Here is a 19,044-nt window from a genome sequence, read left to right as displayed (position 1 = left end):
TTAAAAAGAAAGTAGCTGGAGGCTTAGGCTTTCCGTGTGTCTGTAGCCTCATCTTAATTATAAAAGAAGTTTAACATTTATGTAACTTCATAAAAAATGGAATTATTGGATTTATTTCAAGGAAGGACACTATTTTCTTTCCTGAAATGAAAACAGTAGTTGAAAGTATTTGGGAAGATGAATTCTCCAAACATAAATACGAACAATGTTTATTTTTTAATTGTTGTAGCTTGATGTAAAAATTTTCTTTTCGAAATAAAAACTTATTTGAGGGACATCTGTTGAGAATTTAACATAACGTGAGGAAGGACCTATGAAGTAATAAATCAGCAACAAAGCGCTCCCTAAGAGAATCGAACAATTGAAAACAAATCTGAAAAGCTGGGAAGTTTGGCTGCAAGGAAAGTAATATCCTGTTTCCAGTGTTAAAGGATATAAAGCAATTTTTTTTCTTCCATATAACTGGTACCGCTAAAAAGCAGAAGCATATGAAGTTCTTATTGAGCTAACAACTTTGGAGATCTTTTCCTAATAGAGTAAAATATTTTTAAAAAAACTCAACTCCAGGGGGCGCCTTGTCAGCTAAGTTGGAGAAACATGAGCCTCTTGATCTCTCGGGGTCATGAGTTCAAGCCCCACATAAGGTGTAGCGATTACTTGGGGGAAAAAAAAAAGCAAGCTTAAAAAAAGAAAAAACCCAAAACTCCAATTTAAAAATTAGGAAATTGGCCTTAAAATATATCTTTACACCCAGGATGTAAAGATTATCCTATATGTTACCTGTACATTGTTTATCATAAATTTACCAATATTTAAGCAACACCAAAAAATATAAGCCTCAATTTGCTTATTCCTCAAAAGAGGAGGCAGTAACACTTTTTAGATGCTGACGATTCTACCTCTGAAATGAGTATGATCAACATTTATGGGGATAGGTTAGCTGTTCAAAATAATTACGTAAGGTAGAAAATAGATGTCAGTATCCACTGTGAGAGGGGGAATTCCTAGAAAACAAATTCTGCTAAAAGATGAACACTTAGAGAATAGAGCAAGAGGTAACAGTCTAAATTAATGCTAATTTCCTCTCCTCCCAGTTCTCATTTGTATTTACATACTTATTACTTAAGTATTAGACATCTAGAATTTGTTCACAAGTGAATCATAAGTTGCATAACTAGTTTTATATCTAGCTGTAATAAATAATAAACGGAAACCAGTGAATTCTAGACTCAGTTTTAGTTTAGAGTCAAATAGTAATCTAGATAAAAAGGAGATTAATGGCCCAGAAGGGTACTGACTACTGAACTGCTTCATGCCTTCTCTTTTATTCTTTGGTACAAGGTTTCCTGATTTTTTTACTTGAGATTTAATCTCTACTTAATTTCTTTTTTAAATTAATAGTTACCTAAATGTTTCTGTGAAAGTGAAATTGGGAAAAATTAAGTGCAATCCTCGAAACTATTTTGTTTTAAGTGAAATGAGGGCTTAAAACTTGCGACTTCCTTCCCGTTTGAAATCTGGCCTGCTGTGATGCTTTGCAAACTTTGGGTTGTGATTTACTCCGTCATGTACAAATGATGGCAAATATGCTGGAGCCAAACCTGCCATTAAACAAATTCTCACCTAATTCCCCACATTCATTTATTTCACTAATCATTTACCTTCTGTGCGGCACCCACTAATTTTGTGGTATCTATTTCCTTTATTTAAATTGGTCCTAATTTCTCTTTTTACTTCTGTCCTTTCTTCCCTCATGATAGCTTCTCTTGCCTCTTGCTGCAAGAATGTCTGAGGAGTCTTACTTTGAATCTAAGACAGAGGAGTCAAACAGTGCAGAGATGTCATGTCAGATCACAGCAGCAAGTAACGGGGAGGGCCATGGCATGAACCAAAGTCTGCAGGCCATGATGCTGATGGGCTTTGGGGATATCTTCTCAATGAACAAAGCAGGAGCTGTGCTGCATTCTGGGATGCAGATAAACATGCAAGCCAAGCAGAATTCTTCCAAAACCACATCTAAGAGAAAGGGGAAGAAGGTCAACATGGCCCTGGGGTTCAGTGATTTTGACTTGTCAGAAGGTGACGATGATGATGATGATGACGGTGATGAGGAGGATAATGACATGGATAATAATAGCGAATGAAAGCAGAAAGCAAAGTAATAAAATTGAAAATGTTTGGAAAAACGAAAGAAACTTGCTCAGTCTGTACAACAACCAGTAAGGAGGTAGAAAACTAATAAGCACCGAATTTTTAGGCCAATCACATTTCTATGACAGTCAGTCATTTCTTTAAAGATTTTACTTTTTTTTTTCCTGCTTACAGACAAATGGGGGGTGGGGGGAGTTAAGCCAGAAAGGTGTATTTACTGAGTCAGCAGATGTGGTGCCTGATTATAGAAATCTGTGATTCTATCACAATATAGTATTTTAACTAACTACATTCTGGCTTTTTTAAACAAATACTTTAACGTTTGTATTGGATTTGATTTATTTAATTGCTTAAGAAGACTTATATTTTGAGAAAGCCCTCTTACCTCCTCATTCTTCTTTGACACTGATTTTCCTGTAACACACTACATTTTTTTTTCTTATGGTAATACACTGTACTGCCAGAAATAATTGATAGTGACTACAAAATCTAACAATAAAAAAATTGAGATGCAAGAAGGCTATAACAAATACTCTTCAGAAGTACCGAAATGCCAAGAATTTTCAATACTTAATGGCACAGCTACTCACAGTAAAACCTGAGAGATGATCTCAACGGTACACTGGAAGAAGACATCCTCTAAGTTGAAACCAACAGCAGATGTTGCAGGCTTTCATACCAGCGCTAGCCCTGGAAGCTTCTGAACACCACACTACCATCTAAGCTTAGTTTATAAAAGGAGAAGGAGATGGTCTTGAAGAGCTACTTGCAGGCAGCACGAGTGCTCACACACACCCGCTCTGCACCCCCACTGGGGTGTGCGCGTTTGTTCTCCCGAGGGGCAGGGGCGTTCTGGGTTCTAAACAGGTGTATAGAGGTTTTAAAGAGGGAACTAATGATTCTGAAAGGAATAGCAAAGATAAGTTGTTATACTTACTGAGACAGAAGTACCAGATGAAGGCTTCTTTTTATATCATATCCAGCCTTCCAGAGTTGTCTTTTTTTTTTTCTTTGAACCCTGTCTCAGCCATGCCAGTGTTAAAGGGAATGTAGGTGCCGCTCCGAAAACCTAGTTTGCCAGAGAAATAGTCTCGGAATGTTATCATATATGTCAAAGCTTGTTTAAACTATAAAACACTGATTAAAAAGACCACAAAACATTTGTAGTCCTACACACACACACAGAAAGGCAAAGGCACAAAAACTTTTTTCAGCCTGTATTGGAAAGAAGTGCCATTCATTTGACTATTAATACTTCTGGTGGGTCTTTTTATGGGAAATTTAAGAAAGGATATCATCCTAGATATTATCTAATACTATTTCCAAGTATATTCAGTCATAAAAAGCCTCCTGAAATTTGAAACATGACATGCTTCTAATCCCTATTAACAGCTGAAAAATATCACAAAACTATCAGTTCGCTGTGGCAGCTTTATTTGGAGAAAGATAACTATTAAAATGTTCTGGGTGTGAAATGTAGAACAGTCTCTCTACCACAGTGATAAAGAGAAGAATCTAGAGTCAAATTGGGATTCAACACTGCTGTGCAATCTGTTAAAAATTATTTAACCTCTGTGTGTGTCTGTGCTCATTTTTGACATGGGAGTAATAACAGGACCCACTTCAGAGGATTCAAAGGATTATTGTAGGGATTGAATGAAATAATACATGTAAAGCACTTAACACAGTACCAGGCCCATGGGAAGTGGTCCATTACTTTTAGCCAGTGAAAAGATACTAAAAATATAAGTAGTTACAGTAACCTGGAAAACTAAGCGATCAATTTCAAGTCATGTTTGTTGAGTAGTAGGAAATGGAAGTTATAAAGAATAGCTTTCGGGAAAGGTAAAAGAGAACATTCTTAGAATATAAACTATATGAACAAATGTAATCTGGTGCTCTTTGAAGACTACGTACCTGAGGTGTTTGCAGGCCCTGCTACCACCCACAGACGAAGCAGAACCAGAACAGGTGGAGCTTTCCCTAGGGGATGGGCTCCCTAGGACCCAGTGTGGCACGCCTCCATCTGTGCAAGCACGGATACACGCGCCCCACTAGCTAGTGCCGGCGGCACCCAGGCACGGACACGGCGCAGCCAGAGACGTGCTCCCTCACTCACGCTGAGCCCCCCACGCAGAGCATCCGGGAGCGGAGCAGAGGGATGGTGGGCAGCTCCCGACTCCGCGGCCTGTCCTGGGGCGCGGTTGTCTGGCGACCAGCAGGAGAGAGCCAAAGAGGAAGCAGTTTAAAAGCCTCCTGCACATCTTTCTGGGTAAACATAAAGCCGTTTGTCCCACAGATATTCACTGAGCCCTGCTCTGTGCCAGGCCCTGTTCTAGGGACCCTCTAGAGGGGAATGTTCGCGCTCACAGAGCACCCACGCCAGCGAGCGGAGAGCCTGACCGTCAACAGAACAAATGCGTTATATGGTACAGAAACGTGTGACGAGTGCAAGCTGAAAAGGGGAGCAGGGAAGAGGATCACACACACAGGGGAGTGCTGCAGAGTTCACAGCGTGGGCACGGAAGGGAGTCTCTGGGCTAATTTTGGGATCTGTGCCTTTATGTAAGAATGTAAACCCTGTCTCATGTAAGAATCATCAACAAAATCAGAACATATAAACAGAATGACACTGACATTTTTCTTCACTTACATATAAGCCTATTGTAATTACACATAAACTTTGGTGCATTAATGAAAGTAGCCAATTAGGGCCAAAAGAGAAAGGTAACAGGACTCTCTCTACGCAGACTGAGGTTTACCATTAATGAGGTAGTATTTCCCCCATCTCTCAACCGCTGCCATTTTCCTCACCAGTATTCCAGAGATGGTTGTAGCCCAACACTCCACCAAGAAGAAACCTCAGGGATTTAGGATACAGCAGAATTGAAAGCTTCAGTGATAACGTTTGAAATTGTTCTCCACCTGGAATCGAAATTACCACACGGCATTATTTTACTCTCTGTTCCAAATCAGTGTCTTTCTATGGTTTTGAACATCCCTAAAATCTGAATCGTATAAACAAAATTTTAAAGTGTTCTCACTCCATCTGTGAAGATTATTTAGACTCTATTATTAGTTTTATTACTTTTTAAAAGATCTGTTTATTACACAGAATTTCTAAAGATAATTGTGCAGCTTCTAATTCACTTTTCAGATCAGTTTTTGAAATGGCAAATTATTGATGCTGGATGTATTTCCAATTATTTGACTCACAAGAATGTACATTTATAAAGAGAATAATGAAAGAAACCCTAAGAAATTTAAAGATTCAAAATGGTAGTTGAAACTCTGAGTTGTGGTAATTAATTGTCAGAGCCATACAACTAAAAATATAAGTACTCTTTTTCATCTTTTTTTCTGTATTCATAAAGTCGAACGTACAGAATCTGAGGGCGCCCCACCAGCCACTCTCGTCTGGGGCCCCTCATGGTGTTGGCGAGTGCGGGGGCAGAGTCTGGGTGGTCACGGGGCCTGGGGGTGTGTTGCGTGCCCAGCGCCAGGGGCAGCCCTGCCCAGGGAAGAATTCCGTCCACTGTACCAACAGCGTTGGCCCTCCCTCCACTGAGAAATCTGCTAAACCTGGCAGTTTTAGAGTTCGACATCTCATTCCTCCCCCTAAACAAACTTGCTCAAGTCAAAGGATGCAGCTTCAAAATGACAACTACCACACACTCTGAATTGTATAGGTTGGTGACATTTATCTTAAATCCCCACTTGCAGAAAAATGGTTTCTTTCCCCTGAAGAATGCAGGTGGAAACTTTAAAAAACAGCAAAATTTACCTGGGGGAGGGGTCACTCTCCTAGTACGCTACTTCCAAAATCAATAAAACACACATCACTGAGGGAGCCACAGTTCTGCAGAGCAGCGAGGTGACTTTAAAAGGACTCTCTGTTGAAGCAAAATCACATTTTAATATTTTACATTTAATAAGCCAGGGGAAGGGGCTGAAGGCACAGAGGCACATTTGTTTTGGATGCTCCGGGAAAGTGGAGGGCCAGCGTTCAGCCGGTGACTTTTAACAGGCAGCAGATCCGTTAGACCTCAGCTGAGGTATTCAAAACCGATCCGCGTGAAAATCAGGGAACCCGAGGTAAGATGAGGGCGAGAGGCAGGATGACTTCTCACAGCACTAGGACGGATATCACTTTATTTTTCAGCGTGCTCGCTGGAGCCGTGAGCATTTCATCAAAGATCATCTTAAAAGCTATTCTGACTTAAATATTGATACCCTTTTTGGTTTTCGGTAACACTAGACTCGCCACAGGCCTGTTACACCGAGCAGTGTCTCACCACACACGTTAGTAACAGAGCCTCGTTTTTCTATAATCAGGCACCTTTTGCTGCTTTGGAGTCAGACTGTTTTCCTGTTCCGACTTAAGCACTTCCAGAAGGAAGAATGTGTTCTGTTCTTTGGGTTGTGGCATTGCCTGCAGCATTTCTGTGATGGGGAAAATGTGTACCAGGGACTAGCGGCGATCCCTCGGGCTGCCACGGAGTTGCGCCCTGGGGCCTGGGAGGAGCTTTCTGGCATGCGGTTATTGACTTTACAACTAGCGTTGAAGCACCTACGTTGATTATTTTATATAATGTGCAGAATAGTTTATTTTTTAACGTCAGATACAGTACACTGCACATACTGCTTTTGCACTCTTTTAAAAAATTTTGTACTACATAGAAAATATTTATATTCTTTGAGTGTGCGCTTTGAATAGAGGATGGCATTATCACTTTTTTTTTTTTTAAACAAAACCTTTTTCCTCAACTATTCTATTACAATGTTATTCTGAGCAAATCTTATGCCAAATATCTTGTATCGTGTTTGTATGGACGAACATTTCACTCGTGTGGTAAGACGACCAGTTACCGATTTCGTAGTTGGAATTTGATATTCCAGCACACAGTCCACCATGTATTCAGAAATCCAAGTTGGTGTCATACATTTCATTTTGATGTGAACTTTTCTTTGCTTTTCTTTGTTTTAAGACTCCATTTTGCAATAAACGTTTTGACAGTAAATCCCTTTGTTATGTGTTGCTGTGTATATCAGATCTTCGTTAAGATTGGATTCCCAACGTCTTGGAAGGAATCGCTGTCACACGCACACACACGAATGTGGGGTTTTCTCTCCCGAAATCAGTTGGGTGTAAATAACGAATTTGTAAAGCGATGGGGCAGTCACGAAGTGGATTTTTTTTTTTTTATCCCCAAAGAACGAAAGGCTTAGAGCGCACCCTACGGCAGGTACACTGACATGCTAAGGAGGTACAGAAAGCGTAAAGGAAATGGTAAAGCACGATGTGGCTGGAGATCACTAACTTACCCCCGTCTTGCCCGATTCAAACCGTCTTGGAGCAGTGCCTGGTTCCAGCCTTCCTCTCACTGGTCTCTGCAAGCCTGGGGCACGAATCCTGCCGGAGGGATTAGCACACTGGATCTTTGCCTTCCCCTTGTCCCATCTTGATGAGCCACCCTCGGGGGCTAGAGAACTCTTCCCCTCTCCTTTTGACCCTAAAACCAAATACGTTGGTTTTGATTAGTTGTTACGTTTACAACCATGTAAGAAATACTTATCTATTTTGTTTAGCACACCATTTGGGAACTGTATACAAACCAAAACACTACACGTGCCCCACTCCCTACAGAGGCTAGTCTTGATGCAGGGGAATATTTCTGTGACTGGGTCTGTTGTTCCTTGCACTCTTCAAAAAAGTGCCTTGTTTCACATTGGTTTCTGTGATGGGAAAGGGAATGACACAGTTCTGCAGCTGTATTCAGCCGCCCTGGGAAGACAAGACTTGTCGTGTATTTTCTGTGATCAAATTGAGTTTTAGATTTTCTTCAAGTCATTTTCCTTTCTGCATCATTGAAGCAGGTGAGTGCATGTGATGAAGCCGACATATGTCAAGTATTTCAGAGGAGGAGAGGGGCAATCCTAAGGGAACTAGGGCACACGGGGGTAGCAGGGCACACACAGGATAGCAGTGATTTATACCCTTGCAGCTTAGCCATAATATTCAAACTGTACACATTCAAATACATTGTACTTGGGGGTGTTGTGGGTTTTTTCTTTTAAATCTGCTTTTCTCCCTAGATTTTAACCATTGCTAGAGAGAATGTAAGCATTTTAAGCAAAGCTGTTAAGCATTTCCCCTTTATCCTCCAACATGTCCACACTGCATGCAGTCTCCAGTGAGGCAAACATGCCCTCCTTTCCTCTTCTCCCCCACACCACTGCCGGTGTTTGGCCTTGTTGCTTCTCGCCCAGAATCACTTCTCTATCCCTTGCCCTATAGTACCCAGCTCAAGCCACCATGCCTTCCGTTCCCCCATCTTAGTCTATGAAACCCTTGCTTTTCCGTGCTAAACCCAGAGAATTGAGCGTTTTAGTAAATGTACCTTGCAGTTGTATCCATTCAACAATATGGTTCAACAAAAATTTACCAAGGATTGTATGGCAGGCACTAAGTAACCCGGCGTGGAGGTAGCCTTGAACTCCTCCATCTATAATCCATATCTGTTTCACCCCCAATTAAATTAAAAGCTGCTGGAAGGGAGGGGCATACTTTTCCTAACAGGGATTTGTGCACATGAGTTCAAAATATTTGCAGATTAGAAGGATTAACTCACCCACCCTCTAATTTTTAGACTAATAGGAAAAGCAACAAAATTCAACTTCTTTTCTTCAACTCATTCACAAAACAAATAACTGTAACAAAGGTTGAAAGACACCTTGCCATGTTATCTTATGAGCAATTCAACCATTCTGGCAAGGTAAGTTAGTTAAAGCTAATGGCTCTGGCCAACTTGAATTCCAGGCACCAGTTGTTGGGTTTTTTTTTTTTTTTCTTTTTTCAGATTCTGTAGGCATGTCTCATTTAGTCTATGGCCACGGGCATATACTGAAGTGAGTAGCTCTCTGGCTTTGAAAATGATGCAGGCCAAAGTTCTGTAAAGTCATCTTTCGTGTCTATACCTGATAGGGAAGTTAGGTGAGTTTTCCCTCACAGCAAACTCTGCAACTTGGGTTACTTGGGACAGAGTCCCATTTCACTTGTCCTTCATCCGTGGGTCCTAATATTTGGTTAATGCGAGTGAGTCATTTGGTTAAACACTTAGAAATTCTCCCGTAAAAAGAAGCATATAAGTCATCGGATTACCAAAGGGTTGCTTTGGAATTTTCCTTAATAACCACATGATCCTCATGTTGACTGGGAATTCCAAGGGAGGCTCTGGTATGTGGCAAACGTCAGAAACTCCTTGACTGCCAAGCCCCGTTGCGGGAGGTGTGTGTGCCAAGTACCAAGAGAGGACAATCTCAAGATCTCTGGTCCCGTTGCCACAGCTCACCAAGTGCAAGGAATTGTTCCAGAGAAGCTGGTGCCGGTGGTTGGCTTCTGCGGGCACAATGCCTGGAGCACTGAGAAATTCCCCATAAGGTCAGGAGAGGTGCTTTCCATTCAACCTAACCTCTAGGAAGAACCAAGTCAGAGCAGCAGCCAAAGCCTAACATGGGAAGACAAGGGATAAACCAAAAAGACAATGATAATATTGCTTTTGTTTTTCACTGCATTCGTATTTCCCATGCAGCTGCTGCCCTCCTTTGAGATTGGCTCGTGGACTGAAGACGACGTGGTAAGCTGGCTTCTGTGAACGCCTCGTTTGGCCCAGACAGGTGGTTCAGACATTTATCCACAAGTTACAAATGCAGCCAGAGGGGTCTGGGCCTTAGGAAAGTCTAACTAGGAGAAGTTGACAAATTCCTTGTTTTTCTATTTTTAATGCAGTAATGACTTAAAATAAGGCCTCACGAGCAAAGCAACTATCTCTTCAAATCTTACAAGAGGATTCCACCTCCCTATTTGCTCTGAAAGGTATTCCAGAATACTATTGTGAATACCAATGACAACCTTAAAGGAGCGATCCAGGATATCAAATGAACATATGTGGAAAAAAATTGGTCTTAAATTTTCCTAAAATACCAGGGATGGACTTGAATCACAGCGGAGAAAGATCTGGTAAAGGCAATGCTAGCTGGGATCCTGCCGAACTGGGTTTCCTTCCTACCTCAGGCCTGTTTGAAAGTGACAGGCTCCTCTTTACCCTGGCCTTCCCAAGGAGGAACGGCCACGAGCTCCCAGACATTCTCTGCAGCTGGAGCCAGCGGATGAGGACAGATGATTTCAGTCCAAAGGAAGTTCTATACCTTACACTTGGGTAGAAACCCTAAGGGGCAAATCCTTCTTAGCCTGTTGCATCTCTCTGTTTCTTTAGTGAAAGGTCCAGAGAATTCTTGATCAGAGGCCTCAGGGGCTTATGCCTGTCCAGGTCCACTTTATATGCTCAAGGTATCATTGTAGGAAAAACAGCTGGAATGCCAGCGTTAGTAAGCCCCCACCCCAGGGAACAGACCAGACGCCACAGCGTACAAACTCACTGCTAGAAACTCTTGGGAAGCTCTGTTTACCTAACTCAACCTGGTTTCTGGACTCGGGCATTTCTCTCCCTGCCTACTGTATTCTGGTGAAGTAACACTGCTTTCAACGTTAGCTAACTTTGGTTTATCGTATAAGGTGAGAAAACTTGCCACCACTTGCCTCCACTTCTTCCCATTCATTGGGCCTCCTTGACTGTAAAGGTCTCCCCAGCCCTGCTTAACAAGGAAAAAGAACCTAGGATCTCCTTTATTCATGGGCCTGGATAGAATCTCTTTATGCCCAGCTACAAAGTTGGCCCATCTCATTTGAGAAATTTTTTTAAAAGCACTGAGCTCTAACAGTTATTTTTAGTCTTTGCTCTGAGGTCGAGGGGTTTTCAAGCCATGTAAATAAAATCCCAGGGTCAAGGGCTCCCCAGAGAATTGCTGGGACTGGGTCTGGCCTCCCTTCTATCTATATGAGAGGCTACCAGTAAACATGTGCCAAGTAAAATTCAAGGACTGAGGGTCACTGGGTCCAACTTCATTCTATACAGGAAACTCCGAGCTTTAACTTCTCGTGGGTCACATAGCTACTTCCTGACCAGGTCTAGGGCCTAGAACACAGGGCACATTCTGCCCACTCTTTTGTCCACAGCTCTGTAGTCCCTGTTCCTCATACAATTCCTGAGGAAACCAGTACCGCTCAGCAACCCCGGGGACCACCGGCACATAAAGAGAAAAATATTCTAAGTAAGAACCTTCTTGAAGCATTTTTAAAAACTCCCAAATAAGGAGGAAAACCAACATTCCCTTAAGTGTCCCAAGACTTCCACATGGAGGGATATCTCCTACTTGGAAGCTTAAAGTTTTAAAACCATAAACAGAATGTCTTTCATTTTACCTTTGTGGTTGAGTCAGAAAATTACAGTGCAAAATTACAGACATTTTAATCTATCGAAAAGTGTGTTTTACTGTGAAGTCCAGCCACTGACGACATGTGAATCTTCAAAACCATGTATGTCCTCTCTTTCACAGTATTTTTGGGTTCAGCAGCTCGTCAGAAAAGGCAAGTGGAATAACTTAACCTTCTTAATTCATGCAGTTAACTTTGCTCTGGACAGGATTCCATCTAATGTTGTTCTGCCTTCTAATCCCTTCCTTCAGGGGACTCTTCAACAGAGATGAGCATATACGCAAGCTTGTTTAAGGAAAACAACATTACAGGAAAGCGACTGCTTCTTCTGGAGGAAGAAGACCTGAAAGACATGGGCATCGTCTCCAAGGGGCACATCATTCACCTGAAGGTACCTCAGAGATGGAGGACGTTTGGGCCACGGTCTCTACTGAGCACCTGCCTTGTAGCAGACCCCGTGTCAGAGCTGAGGATACACACACGAATGCATGGCTGTTCCAGTCCTGAAATACTTCCACACCAGCTGATAATCAGCTGCCGTCCCCATGGGACCCCTACTCCCTCTCACAGTCCAAGAGCAGAAGGGTTAGCGCCCGGCACAGCGGAAGTCACCTAGATACACCTGATATCACTCCGTGGCCTCAGGCAGCCTCCCATCTAGCAGAGAAGAGAGGTGCTAATCATGCAAGAGTGGTCAGATGACAGCTGCAGGAGATGCCACACAGGGGAAGTGAGGGTGGGTGCGGAAAGTCTTCCGCAGAGACGTTAAGGAGAGCAGAAGGACAGCGGGCATGAGCCGGGTGAAGGGGACCTGGAAACATGGCTGTGTGGTGCCCGCAGAACCGCCATCCACCCGGGAGGAAAGGAGGCGACTTCGTGTGAGGCCGGAGAGGCTGGGGATCCCCTGGGCATCCCTAAGGGTGCTGCACCTGCCCATGGACTGAGCGAAAGTTAAGCCACCAGAGCACCCCACATCGTGGGGACATGACTTCAGTTCACAGTGTCTGTAATTCTGACCTGGAACTGACACGACCACCGGGGATTTCATCCTTCATTTGCTCAGGAAATGCCACCACGTCCCCTCACGCTGAAGTCCTGAACAGTTGCAAAGCTAAACCTGTTTTTGTTGCCGTGGCTTCCCCCGCCCCCCGTAGTTTAGCAACCAGATCTATCTGTTTTGTCTTGTTCTTTAGTTACTCAAACCAAGTAATTCCTGGCATCTCTGTGGACGTTGTTATTAGTCAGAGGTCTGTTTCAAGAGAGATCTTAGGATAAAATCACTTTGTTCCCCGAACCTCTTCAACCCCAGTGTGGGTGGATGGAGTGGGCACAGGTTAGAAAGAAGAGAAATCAAAGGAGGAAATGTAGAAAAAGCAGCTTCTTAGCCAAATCCACATCTCACCAAGTCTCTACCAACATACCAACTCCTTTTGCCTTTACTTCCGTTAGAGCCACCAATGTGGCCTTTCTAAAGAATTCCCCTCTGAGGTCCAAACAGAACCCATCTACCTCTGTTCTGTGGGCCCTGGGCCCATGCAAGGAATATCCTTACAGCCCCTCAGCACCTGCTGGATGACGGCTTAGCCTTAACCTCACTACCTTTTCCCTCTTAGGCTATGGGTAGGAAACCTCATGCATAAACATACATCTCAAAGGCTGGCAAGTAATTTAATCTTGAACTCTGGGTGTGGGCACGTCCACCTTGCAAAGCTAAGCTGGCTTCGATGGGCTGCAGTAGGAAAAATTATTTTCTGTAGTGCAGAGAAGTTTCAGGGTTCCAACAGAGCAATGTGGTAAATCTTGTCCTGTTTGGCAGAAGACAAGATGCTCCCATGTCCCCTTCCCCTCTGCTGTCTTCGATAAAGGACCCGACATTCCTTAAGGAGCTGTTACAAAACCATAGTGATTTAAATATTCCGAGCTGGCCTAGGACAAAGTGCCCTCTCCGTGCTGGGTGGTATCATTAGGGCAAGCACTGTCCAAACTTAGTATTGTTCAGCAAAATCAGAGAATGCCTACAAACTGCAAGACTGGGCCTGTGCACATACAGAGAAGAATCCCGCCCTTGAGTGTACGTCCCAGAGAAGAGAGAAAACATGTACATACAACTCTCATAAGAGTTTTGGCAGTTGGGAGCAAAGGAACTATTCTCTACCTCTGTTTGGGAGGGGCTGTGGGGGGCGGTGAGAGGGAAAACTTCCTGGAGTGGGCTGGACCCTTGAGCTGGATCTTGGAGAAGGGCAGAATTTGAAATGTAGACAGGAGCAGGAAAGGCAAAAACATGAATCCAGACAGAATAAGGAGTTAAGAGAGAAAGAAACAGAAGAGAGTGTAAAGGAACAGAAAAAACGGGTCCGATGCAAGGAGCAAGAGGTGGCTCTGTCTGATGGAAGCCTTGGGAGGGGGGTAGGCCTCAAGCCACAGAAGCGGAGGGGACGCAAGGCCAGACCCTGGACAGCTCAGGGCTCCAGGCCAGGGGCCTGGAGTTGGACCAGCTATGAGGAGTACTGGAAGTTTTGAGAATTGGTATGTTTAAAACTTTGTTTCTGCAAGTTGTGGATTAGAAAGGAGAGGCTGGGTTTTGAAAGACCAGTTCAGAGGTTATGATACAAAGTAATAAGGCCTAGCTAGTGTCATGAAAATGTGAATAGAGAAGGGAAGGATTCCAGGGGAAGCGATCTGTTTGCAGGTTCAAGAAGGAAAGTATAGTGAACCCACACCACAACAGGGAGTAACCTCAATACCACCATGTGGGGTGAAAGAGACCACGCACGAAATGTCACATACTGTAGGATGCCATTTACATGAAATATCCAGAAAACAGGTAAATCCACTGAGATAGAAGACAGATTAGTGGTTGTCAGGGACTGGGTGGAGGAAGGAATGAGCAGTGACTATGAGTGGGCACAGGGTCCCCAAATGTTTTGGAACTAGACAGAAGTAGTGGCTGCACAGCATGGCGAAGATACGAAATGCTACTGGTTCAGCACACTTTAAAACGATTAATTTCATGGTAGTGAATTTCACCTCAATAAAGAAATAAAAAGAAGGAAAGTACAGCTGCATGTACACACCTGACCACGAACAGTCTTCCAGCTGGGAAGCCTTCTCTATTGGATGGCCCGTGTGCCTTCAAGAAGGATGCGTGTGGCAAGGAGAGGTCAAGGAGCCTGGGCAGGAAGAAAAGGGGGACGCCCACCCAGGAAATAGGACAAGGAGGAGAGAATGGTGTCACAGGCGCCAAAGGTTGAAAAGCTTTACAAAAATTAGACTCTTCTAATGCTGCAGAGAAGCCAAGAAACGCATAGAGAAAAAGTGCTCCTTGGAAGAGCTAGTTGGGATGGCGTCAGTGCAGTGTCCTCTACTCATGAAGCAGAGTGTCTGCCTTGAGCTCCAAAAGAAGGAGCATGCCAGTTATCTGTGGGGGGACCCGCGCCTGCCCTGAAACTCACGGATGAGAACGCGTATACGCACGAAGACAGCTCCCAGAGAGGGGAGTCTCGAGCCAGCTGTATGGCCCGTCCACCTAACTGCCCAAACCGTGGCTACGTTACTGGCCTCTCGGGGGGCTTGGCCAACGTGTGACACTCCCTCAAACTCAGCCGGGTCGTGGGTATTTCTTATAACAAATAAGCTTATTTGACAGAGAAGGATTAAGGGGAAACTATGACGGAAGCTTGCTTTGGGAGATCCTGTACACATTCATGGGGATATGAGGATAATTAATGCTTTGAGCTGGGCCTCTGGGGAGAGGACACCAGGTGAATACCTGCAGACTAGAGGAGCCCTCCTGGTACCTGTCAGACACACACACACACACCCGATGGTGAGAATGTGCTCTCCATTCTCTGCTCTTTCACTAAGGAAAGCATAGTCATTTCTTTCTCAGAGAGACTCTCAGCCCATAAATGGTAGGTCATGAAAGTGAGCAGTCCTTCTGCCTACCCTTTTGCCAGGCGGTTGCCCCTTTCAGGCCGTCTCAGCATCCTTCTCCCCGTGCCCAGAAGCCTTCATGTGGAGGCCCGTGTGGAAGGAATAGGGCTGACTATCCGTAAGTGTTCATTACATTGTCAAGTGTCAACAGCTTTCATTTCACTTTGAAAAATGCATCTAATTTTTCTCACATTGGCACTTTTTTTTTTACTCTCTACATGATGTGTTCAGTTCACAGAAAAGCTGGATTATACCTGATGAGTATAAAAAAATCATAATTTAAATTGTCCTCCTTTCCTTTAAGAGTTCTTTGTGCTTCATTGGGGGAGGGAGTGTTGGACACATACCCATAGAAGAGCCCTTACAATGCAGTAAACCCTCGAGCGAGAGTTCAGGCTCGGTGAAAGTCTCTGGTGATATATTCATATTCTTTGTTGTTTTTCCCACAGTTACTCAGGGCGACAACTGCATTCTGTACACGAGAACATTAACTTGTCACTAGTATACTCCACCAGGGTGTGAAGAATGGTTTTATTTATGGTGTAGTCTGAGATTTAACATCTTTAAAATATCTTCCTGTTCCATTAAATAATTACAAACTACCTATAATAGTTTGAACAATCAGTTTTATTCTCCATAGATGGTGGATAGTAACATCCCCAAGATATTTTATGGGCGACATAAATAAAGAATGCTTTTATATGTGCACAATAATTTTAATCCCCTCTCGGCACTATCGGATCATTAATAAAGTCATGTTATTGTGTTTTTTTTTTTTTTTGCAGTCAGCCATTGAGAAATTAACCCATGATTACCTAAACTTGTTTCACTTCCCACCACTAATTAAGGTAAGTAAGGTTTTTTCTTACCGAGAATGTGCTATTTTATTGATCTATGCACCTGCCACATCCACACCTAAATTTGCCAATGTCGGGAACCGTTGTTTGAAGTGAAATTTAATCATTATCTGTCTAACAAAAGGCCCTTTGAGTAAAGCTTAGGATGTGCATAAATTGAACATGCTTGATTCCTGCAGGTTGAAATATTAACAATATATTCGTGATAAGAACAACACATGTCACCTTAGTGACTAGGGGATCTAAGTATTAACACTGTAGGTTAGTACAGTGGCCTCCCACCTGTCCCAGAGACCTTTGCCCCACACATAAGTCACTAAAGGAATTCACACGCTAGGGCTCTGGATTATCTATCACTAGCCTTGTGGGGAGGTGGGAGGTTTATTGTTTGAATAATATGTTAGTATATTTGACGTCTTATTTTGAATATAGTCTAAAGGTATATGGCATATTTTATTACACAGTTAGTAGATGTTTGCAGTTAATACACAGAACTCTTCTCGTTCACTATGGTTCTCCATCTCTACGCTCCTGAAGGCTCATTCTGTTCTCTGCTTGGCCCTTCATCCTCATCTGCTCTAGCAAGCACGCCGCTCCTCTCTGGGAATAGCTTGCAAACATCCCGAGCGTTATGAATGTCTCCTAGTGTGCACCTTCATGTGCTGAGTGCATTTCTAGGGTAAAACTAACCTTGTAAGACGGTGACACTCGATCTGTAGCGTGAGATAGATCATGTGGAAATGTTCTCAAAGGCTTAAGGTGTCATTTCTCTTACTTTAAGTAATTGTAATTTGGAGCTCAATCCAAAATAACCAAACGTGAATCAGTAGGTTAGAATGGAAACGCTAATGCTGAGAAATCATCTCTTTCATATGAGAAGTGAAAAAGCAAAAACACAACGTATTTGAATAAATCTAGAATAAATGGGGCTTGGTTTTTATGTTTTAGGACTCAGTAGATGAACCTAAAGAAAATGAGGAAAAAATTGTGAACCTTGAACTTGTGTTTGGTTTTCACTTGAAACCAGGAACCGGCCCACAGGTAACTCATATTTTAAATCCTTTGGATAAATGTCAATCTAATTTACTCTTTTTCTCTCTTGGAAGTCTCTGGTTTCATACACCTTCCTCCTGCTCCCAACCAGCCCATAACACAATTCTGAGTAAATTGATGGGCTTCATAAAACAGAATTTGGCTGAAAAGCTGCCAACCTATGTAATCCAGTCTTCTCGCTCTTGTTCAGCTGAAGAGTCCTGTGTGAGGCCACCCAAACCATCAAGGAAACTCACAGCAAAGCTTGGGGTGGGGTGGGGGGTCGGGGCCTATCTGAGTAATTGTTCATGTGGCTGGGCTTCGAGCATCTCATCTTCCTGGTTCTGTTTTCGAATACTGAGAGTAAAACGACACCGAGAGCAGAACCGTACAATATGGAAACCCAAATTATCAGCTCGAAATAGGACGGCAGGGCATTTGACCAACACTCGCTTGGTCAGGCTTTGGCTTCATGTTAACTTCAGAGTACAGCACAGTTATCTGACCTCGGAGGCAGGTTTACGTTCCCTTGGATTACCGTAAACAGCTAGTCATGACGATACCTTCTACTCACTGACCACTTACTATGTCCCAGGCGTCCAGTACTGAGGTGTAGATGCGACTCCCCCCTGTTACAAGTGAGGGACCCGAGGCTCTGTAGAGTCAATGACTCACCCCAGGATGACTGGGCTTGCAAGCAGCAGAATAAGGATTTGAACACAGGCTTCTGGGACCGCAGAACCAAGCTCTTCTGCACCACCTGTACCTTTCCTTCGAGGCAGACAAGAGACCTTGTGCGAACAACTCCTTATAAGCCCTAGCCAGTTGCTACGGTCGGGCTAGTGTAAGCGCAGCTGGCCCCCGGGCCCGCCACCGATCACACCTCGCTTATCCCAGGCCTTTCCTGAGACCAGTGTTTGGAGTAACTGGAAATTGTTCGGAGGGGTTGAGGGTCACCCAGGGCTTCAAAAGATACACTTTCTAGACACCTGACAGGGCGTCCTGCCTGCACCTGCAGGTCTGCTGGGGCTTCCACTGAATGGAGACCTTCACCTCCCTTGTTTCCCACAGAAGCTGGTTGAGTGAAAGTGGCTCTGACTCCAGGTTTCTTGTATATGGACACTTCCCTTTCTTTCCACGAGTGGGTCACTGTCTGTCTGTTCCTGTTGTTAGAAGCAGCTACAGAAAGTGGGGCAGGAGGGTCAGATCCTCTGTCTCCACCAACAACCAGGCACCCTTCTCACCCTGAGATTCTGTAGCTGTGGGCATTCCCACGTACACATGATGGTCAACAAATTACATATTTTAACCTGTCTTCTTTGAGGTCCTAGACTCCAAGGCACTTAGTAGTCTCTGTTTAAACCATTTTATGGCTTGTAGGTAGTAAAAGAGGGAAAAACTTTCTTGAGAGAGACTTGCCAAAAGTAGTCTCAACCAAGAAAATAATTTCCAGTTAACAAATGACTTGTTAATGTGGAAAACGAAAAAATCCATCTTTTTTAAAAAACTTGGATGATTTCATGATATTTGAGACCAACAGTGGTCTGTTTTGGGCCATAGCTGTGTAGGCTTCTTGAGCCACAGGTGTTCACAAGGCCTACAGTCACTGCGGCTGGTGACAGTCAGCTGACCCTAGGTCAGGCCTACAGAGTCATAATTTCAACCCCACGTTCAGTGGACATTTACAGAGACCTGGCTCTGTGCGAGACGACCAGAATACAACATCACAACTATAGT

The 19,044-nt window shown here is 43.6% G+C and overlaps 1 protein-coding gene across 3 annotated transcripts in view; it reads left to right on the top strand.

Annotated features, from left to right (window-relative positions):
• Positions 1-19,044, top strand: part of MAP3K20 (mitogen-activated protein kinase kinase kinase 20) — a 168,867-nt gene that overhangs the window by 125,359 nt on the left and 24,464 nt on the right. For 2 of the 3 annotated variants that reach the window (XM_040643848.1, XM_040643843.1), the window contains exons 12-16: positions 9,744-9,788; positions 11,608-11,638; positions 11,737-11,876; positions 16,204-16,266; positions 17,224-17,316. In XM_040643848.1, the coding sequence (XP_040499782.1) occupies positions 9,744-9,788; positions 11,608-11,638; positions 11,737-11,876; positions 16,204-16,266; positions 17,224-17,316 (372 nt within the window). Of the gene's footprint in view, positions 1-1,760; positions 7,173-9,743; positions 9,789-11,607; positions 11,639-11,736; positions 11,877-16,203; positions 16,267-17,223; positions 17,317-19,044 lie in introns of those variants that run through there. The other variant, XM_040643858.1, reaches the window with a different exon arrangement.

This window comes from Ursus maritimus, unplaced genomic scaffold, assembly GCF_017311325.1.
Source record: "Ursus maritimus isolate PB19 unplaced genomic scaffold, ASM1731132v1 scaffold_1, whole genome shotgun sequence".
Classification (NCBI taxonomy): domain Eukaryota; kingdom Metazoa; phylum Chordata; class Mammalia; order Carnivora; family Ursidae; genus Ursus; species Ursus maritimus.
This window is presented reverse-complemented; position numbering and strand designations above follow the sequence as displayed.